The sequence below is a fragment of the Manihot esculenta genome, chromosome 7 (genome assembly GCF_001659605.2).
Source record: "Manihot esculenta cultivar AM560-2 chromosome 7, M.esculenta_v8, whole genome shotgun sequence".
Taxonomy (NCBI): Eukaryota; Viridiplantae; Streptophyta; class Magnoliopsida; order Malpighiales; family Euphorbiaceae; genus Manihot; species Manihot esculenta.
This window is the reverse complement of record NC_035167.2, coordinates 27706323-27716213: the sequence shown is the minus strand read 5'-3', so window position 1 is coordinate 27716213 and position 9891 is coordinate 27706323. Positions and strand designations below refer to the sequence as shown.

Sequence of the window (9891 nt, the reverse complement as noted above, 5' to 3'; positions counted from 1 at the left end):
AGAGTCTAGAAATGGGCAGCATATTACAAATAAATTCCAAACAATCAAGAGTAGACTAAAAGAAGCACAAGATAGACAAAAGAATTATGCAGATTTGAAAAGAAGGGATATTGAATACAATGTCTGTTTTTTTTTTTTAGAATCTCTCCATGGAAATGAGTTGTATAGTTTGGTAAGTGTAGGAAGTTGAGTCCTTGGTTCATTGGGTCTTAAGTAATTTTAGAAAGGATTGAACCAATTGCTTATCGTTTAGATTTACCTCCAGGGTTGTTACAAATTTATGATGTTTTTCATATGTTCAAGTTAAGGAGGTATAGAAGTGATCCTTCTCATGTTCTTAAGAATCAACCAATTGAGATGAGAGAAAATTCATATGAGGAAGAACCAGTGGAGATCATAGCTACAGAAGAGAAAGTTTTAAGAAGCAAGGTAATTCCTCTAATTAAAGTTCATTGGAGCAATCATTCCAGTAGAAAAGCTACTTGGGAGAGAAAGTAGGATATGCGACTTCGATATCCAAACTTGTTTACTCCACCATGTATGTAAATTTCGAGGATAAAAATTTGTTTTTAGGGGGAGAGAATTGTAACTTTTGGCAAATAAGACAAGAGCCCACAATATAGGAAAAGGGAAAAGAGGATTTTAAATCCTTATCTTCCTGCTCTGGTTTCAGGAGAGCAAAGCAGAGATGACTCGCTCTTTTTTTTCATATATATATATATATATAAACTATTTTCTTAATTCCTCATCTCTTCTCCCTCTTTCATTTTAATCCATCCAAATCTAAACCAAAGCTTTAAATTAATTTTTGCTTTTAGTTTCTTACAATCAAAACCCTAAACTAAAACTCAGTTTCCTCTCCATTGAGCATCAAGTTTTAATAGGTAAATTTCTCTCATTTCGAGGTAAATTTCTCTCATTTCCTTGTAAATTTCTTTAGTTTTACATGATTTTCTAGTATTTTAAGTGGTGCTTTTGTGATTTGAGAACTTAGGATATAAATTTGATTTTATGGGTTGATTTTTTTTTTTTTAGGGGCTTTGTTATAATGAGTTACTGTTATAATAGATTCCTAATTACTGTATGAGAGAAATAAAAAAGGAGGATTTCACTATTTATTTGAGATTTGAAGTTTTATTTCTTAAATATTTAATGTATGGATAGAGCTTAAAATGTGATTTGAGTTATCTTGGAGCTATGAAAATTATTAGTTGTATATTAATATTGGCAGAATTAACTTCAATTTTTAGAAGAAAAGTTAAGTGGATGTATTAAAGGGAATGAGTAAATATGGTTGGATTTGTGTAGGAATGAATGGAGAAATGTGAGATTAATATAAATATGTAGTTGAAAGTCCCAAATGGGCATATTGAAATATTTGTAATGAATATTGAATGTTGTTGAGTTGGCTGAACTTTTGAAAAATTGGGAGAAAATCTAGTTTATGCCGAAATAGTACTAGAGTTTTGTAAGAATTTTTAAAAATTAATCATGCATTTCACATTCCACATTAGCATTCTAGGATTTAACTCCAATTCTTGATGCACTATATTTTTTATAATTCTAAAAGAGAATCCATTTCTTGCTCTAGATATCAGGAGTGCTTCAGCTACCTAGGTTTTATTTTGTCTTTAGCACAGGCGAGTGAATAAATTTATAATACTGGTATTTTATTAAAAGTATATTAGTATGTGATATTTTATTATAGAAAAATGAGAATGGATAGTGATAAATTTATAATATTCAAATAAATGGAAAGAAATTTTATATTACAGCTTAATAAATAGCTGACTATACTTTATATATGCATCGAAAGATAACAGATGATTTTTTCTCAGGTTAGCTTATATTTATATTGTTTTTGGGACAACACTTTATAAACATATACCCTTTGGAGTATATATCTAGTGGTTACCCTTTGGGGGTAACTCTACACATGTGTATGACTAGTATAATTTAATTTGCTCTCATGCTAATACTATCATCATAGAGCCCAGTATGTCAAAATTACTCTTAGGTTGTCGGCATTTTTATTTATTACACTTCAGATGCCAACATTATGTATAAGAGGCATGTTATGATTATCAAATTCTTTATGAATTTTTATGCTATTGGAAAAATAATATTGATAGATTTTATTTCATCTTGACAGTGTGATTTAAAATAATTATATTAATCTAGGTGACTTATTTTAACATATTATGTAGTACTATTAAATACCAAAACCTTATATATTCCTCTTTATTATTTATTTATTCACTCACTGTGTAATCATACTTACCTATTATATCTTAATATTTTCATATTCTTTTTGGTAATCTAGTCTAGCTATCTTATTTTGTGTTTTGTCCTTACATCCACTTCACCCGTTGCATAATCTAGTGGAGATCGGGTCAATTAAATTATATTTTGTAAACTTTAATAATTTTGAAATAAATGTATATGTATCAATATACTTGCTTAGACTGCTAGTAATATGTTTGAGCAGTAAATGCATAATTTTTGTTTATCCTTATGGAGGATAGAAGCGTATTTATGACAAATATACTTGCTTAGGCTGCTAGTAATATATTTGAGCAGTAAATGCATGTATTTTTTTATCCTCGTGGAGGGATAGAAACGTATTTATGACAAAATTATATATGTTTGACATGAAGTCATTTTCTCAAATATATATATATATATATATATTTCAATAAATTGTGATGTTAATTAGTATATTTTTATGGAAAACTCTGTTAGTTATGGAAAACTCTGTCCTGTCACATTCCTCTCTATAAATTAGGGATCAAATGTAATACATCATCTACATTTACCATGAGTGGTTTGAAATGAAAACCAATGCATTAAAGAGAATGTCAAAAGTTTATAGTCTACAAAATTTTACGGCTTTAGACAACCTGTTTTGTAGCATTGATAACAATTATGATTTGAGATAATTATGAAGTTTCTAACTGAGCTTTCATTTCAATGATAAACCAAAAAGCAAACACTTTAAATAAACATTACTTTTAATGACTAAATTTTAATAATAAAATTAAAATTTTAGCGTAATTATTTAATAATTGACAATCAATTAGATACTTTACGGTTATTATATATTTATAATTACTATTATTTAATTTTATCATTAAAAAATTAAAATAGGGAAAGTTAAATCTAAATTTGCTACTACATATACTTAAACTGCAGTCACAAGTGAAGAGCAATGGTTGTAGAACAACTACACCTATCTATATTATCATACCATAGAGTATGGCTTACTTAATTTTTTGCAATGGATAATAATCGCTGCTAAATTTATAATTAAGCTTGGCCAGGGCTGGTTCTAGTTCAGAATCAATATTTCGATCTGGTTTGTAGATTAAATTGAAACCAGCTCGATTTTTAATTGTTTAAAAATAATTTAGAATTTTTAACAGTTTCATTCTAGTTTATATCCGATTTTAACAGTTTCATTCTAGTTCATCTCCGGCTCTACATAATCAAATAATTTTGATGGTGCACACTTTGCAAATCTATTTTCTCTAAGTACTATAAAGGCATAAAATTGAAGGCAAAGTCCCAATAAAAACCATAAATTTAAACAATCTCACACTGTTGAAGTTACATTATTTGCCATAAATTTAAGCAAGCTCACAAGGTTAAAATTACATTATTTGTGCAAGTACTTGCTTTTCCTATCAAATATACCAGGACCATAAGTGGATATAAAAATTTCAACAAGAAGGGGAAATTGCAAAAATATAAAAAGAGTGACAGGAATACTAGCTAATAAAACTAGTGGAATGATAAGGTTCAATTCTCCTTCCAACATAAGTATAAGTGTAGCACAAAAAGCCACCATCATAGTTGCGATAGAGAAAAAAAGTGTGGAAAGACCAATGATCAACTTAGTAGGCAAAGATTTGAGGAAATCATCTTCTGAATATCGAGATGTTAAGATTCCTAAAAACATCAACACTGATGTTGATGAAGAGAAGAGAGAAATTGCATCAGCTATTATGAAAACCTTGAATGCTTTTTCATGTAAAAACATTGGATACCCAGTTTCTTGAATGTTGCCACCAGGAACAGTGAATGCTGCAGTGAACATAATTGTTATAATAAGAGCACCAACAACTGTGCAAGATGTTGCAGTCTCTTTCATCCATTTCTCTCCTTCTGTCACTAAATCCTTGTGGGTATTTGTAAACAATTGAGGAGGTTTGACACCAAATTTGTTAACATATTCCTTGTATGAAGGCTTTAGAATGCTTTCCACTTCCTGCATTCAAATTATTTAGTTTAATATTACAATTCTTTTATTTCTATGTATATGGAATAAAATTGAATATAGAAAATAAAAAAACCATGTCCATTAAGCTTATTTATAGATCTGTAGACTTGTAGGTCTCATAAACACTCTCCTCTATTTATATATTTGTTTAAAAAAATGGCTTTATCAATTTAAAAGAGAAAGTTATAATATGGATTTTGATAATCTTATAAATATTATTAAACTTTTTTATATATAAATATATTAATATTATTTTCAAAAATATATATTAATATGAATCCTTTTAACATTAAAATCAAATAATATAAAATAAATTGTTTTTTTAAATAAATAATTTTGACATATAATTTGTTTTTCGCTGAAGAAATAGAACCTTAGTAACCAAATATGCATAAGAAAATGAATATGCTTTAGAGTATTAATTACTCGTTAGTAGCATGTTATAGTATTAAATTTCATTTATTTCATGAAAAATAAAAAAATATTTTTTAAAAAATGTTTGAGTCACTAAAAAAATTTAGTTAATAGATAATATTTTTCTAATTAAAAACAGAAGTAAATTATTTTAAAGAAAATGATTTTCTCTTTTTTTTTTAAAAAAAAGTCATTTTTACCTGTTTTTATATTAAATTTTTTAGTAAATTTTAATTTTAAATTAAAAATAAAAAATAAATTACTTCATTAAAAAATATTTTTTAAATATAAAATATTTTTTACAAATGTATAATATTAAATTTACATTAAGAAAGTTTAAAGTAAAAAATTAAAATCAAATACAATAGAGTCAACTTAGCGATTTAATTAGGAACCAAATAAGTAATCGGTCTTATTTTGAACATAAAACCATTTATTAATATCAATAATTCATTTTAATATTTTATTAAATTGAACTAATTTAAATTTTATATTTTTATACACTACAAGTAGATAAAATTAATTTCCCATTTTATTATTTTATAATATAACATACCAAAGTTTATTTTCTTTTGATAATTAAATTTGTTATAATAAACATTTTATTCAAAGTATTTTTTATTCCGTATTTGGAATGAAAAATTTCATAAAAATTTAATTTAATTAATTTAAAATGAAAGAATTAAAATATTTTTAATTTTAAAAAATTTATTTTAAAAGAAATTTAATAATAAATAATTTTATAAAAATTCATGTACGTCGAATCACTCGTTATGGCCTAAACCTATTCTCTATAGCTCATACGGCACAAGCCTACTCTCTGTTTTGGATAAATTATATACTGAATCTAAACAAGAATTTCAATTAGTTGTAGTTAAGGGAGATCACCTTATACCACTGTAGCTCTCTCTGCATCTGTAGAGCTGCACCAGAGATACGAGCAAGTCGATTAGGAGGGGCCAACATTGCTGCCATATGTAGCATGTTGTTCCTATCATTATCACGGCCAACAAGCAAAAGGTTCTTCCTTGTATCAAGCCCGTAGACAAGGCTGAATACTTTTTCTTGCCGAAACATGACAGCAGTCGAAAGTATATTTCTATTTGAAGCCAATTGTTTAACAATCAACACTGGTGGATGAGCTTTAATAATCTTTGTAACTATTTCAATAATCCCATTTTGGATAGCTATAAAGTATACTTCATATATTCCATACTCCTCCACTTTTGAGTCATCTAAAGTTGATATTGCTCCACATATGCAATCAAGAAGTTGTAAAGCTTGAGTGTGTATCAACTTCAAATCATAGATCTGCTTTATTCCTTGATTAACAACCATGTAAACAATTTCAAGGTGAGCATCAACAAGAAAAAGATCTAGAAAGAAATGTTAAAAAATGGACAAAAGGGTACCTGATAATTCCAGGAATTTTGAACCCAGAGAACGCAATTGATTTAACCCTGCAAATTTAACCGACTCAAGAACTAACAACTCTTTGAAATCAGCCAAAGTATAGCCATGCCATTGCTGTAAACTATGCGTTGCAGTTACTGAAGAGAGAAACATAGAGAAAGAATGAAGCATACCTCTTTTCAAAAAGTTCCCATCTTCTTTTCGGCCATTTTGTGGAATGTATATTCGAACATCTCTTGAGGAAGCAAGTTGATGGACGTTAATACCTTCAATGAATAGTTAACTTGTGAATATTTAGTTAAACAAAAAATTTTACCTAGACCAGGTTCATACAGACTCGGTATAATGGACTCAGTCTAGACAAAAATTTCCCATAGTTACATGCACATATCTAACCAAGAAAAATGGAAGGAAAGGACACTAACATGAATAGATCCGTCGTTGCCAAAATGATAGACGACAGCTTTCTGGGAATAAACGAGTTAGACAGGACAATTCAATCAGAGGTGTGGTTCCAAGATGATTTCTTGTAATAGCTAGAAGTGGGCAATGCTGGACCAGATCCAAGGCAATATCTAGCATTGTTGCAACATATATACATATGTATCATATGTCAAAAAAGAAACACAAAGAAATGGTTAAATATTCTGAAAATCAGAGAAAATTGCTAGCTTTCTAACCAAAAAAATGATTGTTGATCGCTTCATGGAGAAGCAAAGAACCGAAAGCACCAGCTTCTGGACGTAGAAAGTCTAATGGAGTTACAGAATATAGAAAATAAGTCATATCCCTATGGCCTTTGCTACATGCTACATTGACAGGGATATGTGTAGTTCCTGTGACACAGGCCAACTTCTTGTTCTTGTTTATCATGCATTCTGCAAGTCTTAAGATTCCAGAACCAGCAGCTATGTTTAGAGCTGTCTCTTTGTTATTATTTAGTGTTTCTAAGTCTTCTTCTTTCATTAACTCTACTAACTCTTGCACCACCTTCACATTCCCATTAAAGGCTGCCAGATGAAGAGCTTTATCACCAAAGTTTGTAAGTTTTTGTCTTACTGCCTCTGGGCAATTCTTAAGGAATTCTTTAACAGCTTCGCAATCACCGTTCTCTATGGCCAGACATAAGGGCCGAAATTTAAGGTACACATTCTCCTTCTCTGTCAAAATTGATAAAGGAATGGATTACAAAGTATGAAAGGACAGAAATATCTCATGTGATCTTTTATACTTTATATGAAGTGTATAAGACGAGTTGCAGCTAATAACCTGATTGTATCTCCGGCTTCGGTATGCATTCCACCTTGATATCAGCCAAAGCATTCCAACAACGACCAGCTGAATCTATCTCTTTAATCTTTAAAAATACATCAAGAGAGCATGAAATATGGATTGCATGTAAAGCTGCAGCGTTCTTCTTTTTCCATTCCTTAAATTCAGCCTGATTTGAATTAGGAGATTCCGTAGTTTCTTCAACAATGTCCCAGAGATCATGAGCTAACAGATAGTTCTTCATCCAAATTCTCCAGTTTTCATAATTATGGGTTGCTAAATGCTCTGGAACAATGCTATTCCACATGTTTGCCGAGCTCAATCTGTCAATTATATGAAATATGAAATAAATTCGATATAACACTCCGTCTGGATATAATTTTTAAATCTTAATAATTTTATATAGTTTGGAGAAAATTTTGTAATAATATTTTATTGATGACCGCTAAGTCACATAAACTTAGGATGTAGTAGAGTCTTTATACGAGAGTTGAGTCCCAAACTTATAGAGTCCACTGGGCAAACGGACCCATTAACACATAATTCAGTCCACAGTTAAAGCAAATGACTCAACTTATCTGACATGATAGGGGCAATAAAAAACAAATCCAGATCCATACAGGTGTAGAAAGAAATTAAATAGTTGTTTGACAACAAAAAGAGAAAAAACGTCTTTACATACGATTTTGTCTGATGAGAACACGTCTCTAAAAAGATAAAATAGGAGAGATATAGAAATGAAAGGAGAAAAGTAGAGGACTAAATTTACTAATACACACCTAAATCCTATTTCTGAATTTTAGATTATCACTTATCAATTTACCAATTTCATAAGTTTAAATTAAAGGTTTTTACAAATATTAAAAACTTCAAAAATTTTGTTTTAAAAAAACTCTCCACCCAAACAAAGAGAAAGAATAAAAGTTTGAATTAGCCAAGCAGATAAGAATTAACCAAGTAATAATAATAATAATAATAATAATAATAATAATAATAATAATAATAATAATAATAATAAAAGGAAGTAATGAAATTGGTGTCATGAAATAACATAAAATGTTTCTTATGGAAACTTACAGATGGCAGCTTAGAAGTGTATTTTGCTTCTGCTGAACTCGTTATGCTCCGGCTCAACATGGAAGGCAGCAATATATATATACACACAAATTCATAACAATAATTCAAAAAATGAAAAGGAAAATAATTTGTATAAAAAAATATTTTTTAATAAAAGAAATAATTAATTGTTTTAAAAAAAAGAAAAATAAAAAAGAGAAAAGTAAAAGTTTATGTGGGGTATTATGCTTAGACACTAATAGACAGTTGGCAAATTGGAATGGAGTGTTCTTTTTGAAAACGAGAATCAGGGAAAGAAACCAAAATATTATTAAATTATTGTTTTCAACTTTTGTAATTCTATAATTTTTCATAAGGAATTTATACTATTAAATTTTAGGCATAGACAATGATATTTTTATAGCGGATTAAATTATTATTTTAATATTACTGAGTACAGCAGTTTAAAACTATTAAAAAATGTATTTTTTATTATATATAATAATATATTTTAATAAAAAATTATTTTATATTTAATAAAATTATATTTTTAATTATATTTTTATTTATTCTAAAAAATAATTAAATTATTATTTTATATTTAATAGCAAAGATAAACATATCAATTTTTAAATTATTATTATTAATTTATGACCACGATTAAAGTAAATTAAATAACAATATATAACCGCTATTTTAGATTTGTTTTATAACAGTTAATACCACCAAAAATATTTTATAATTTCTCTAAATTTCAAGCCAATAATTAGTTATACAAATTAAAATAATGAATAGAAGAATCATCACTTTCAATTTGGTCACTCAATGCTGACCCCACATCATACCATGCCAGTTATTTTTGGTAAATTATTAAAAAAAAAATGTGCAACTATACCGTTTTCATCACATTGACAAGGTACATTGCATGACTTGCATGTTGATAGAGAAGTTTAAGGTACTTGCGTAAATAGATTTTTTTTTTTAATATTTTTAATTGAATATAAATATTTTACCGTACCAAAAAATAGTTTTGAATTTAAATTTGTGACATGAAGAAATCTTTAAGGGCTAAATATATACTTACATTTCTAGGATTAACCTATTGGATGTTTGAATTAAAATTGTAAAATATTCTATACTTGAAGATTTAGAAATTATAACAATTAAGCGAAAATTAGTCATATTATCAATAATTGATTAAAAAAATAAAAAATTGATAACACATATTATTGATTATGTTAAGAATCAAATAATCACACAATCTAAAAAATAAATACGAAAAAAAATTAATATATAAATTTAACGTGATTCACCAATTTGATTACGTTTGTGATTCACCAATTTGATTACGTCCACGGTGGTTAAGATTTTTTTATTTATTTGTAAGTTTTTTAATAGAATATATTAAGATAATATTACATATTTATATGCCTAAAAATATATAAAAAGGCAAAATA

General features: G+C 27.8%; 1 protein-coding gene across 1 annotated transcript; it reads right to left on the bottom strand.

The window, feature by feature from the left end:
• Positions 1–3550: 3550 nt before the first annotated feature.
• LOC110619023 lies at positions 3551–8533 on the bottom strand. Its single transcript, XM_043958501.1, has 8 exons — positions 8456–8533; positions 7376–7701; positions 6787–7266; positions 6532–6681; positions 6280–6372; positions 6106–6153; positions 5582–6015; positions 3551–4267 (listed from the first exon to the last, which is right to left on the bottom strand). The coding sequence occupies exons 2-8, from the start codon at positions 7683–7685 to the stop codon at positions 3656–3658; spliced, it is 2127 nt and encodes a 708-aa protein (XP_043814436.1). The 5' UTR covers positions 7686–7701; positions 8456–8533; the 3' UTR covers positions 3551–3655.
• Positions 8534–9891: the final 1358 nt, after the last annotated feature.

Bases quoted from the DNA above. Each gene is read 5' to 3' on its own strand.
- LOC110619023 (XM_043958501.1), bottom strand. From the start codon at position 7,685: ATGTGGAATAGCATTGTTCCAGAGCATTTAGCAACCCATAATTATGAA. The intron at 7,267-7,375 runs GTTATTAGCTGC...CAATTTTGACAG, and splicing joins GAAGCCGGAGATACAATCAG to AGAAGGAGAATGTGTACCTT. The intron at 4,268-5,581 runs GTGATCTCCCTT...ATTTGAATGCAG, and splicing joins GAGAGCTACAGTGGTATAAG to GAAGTGGAAAGCATTCTAAA.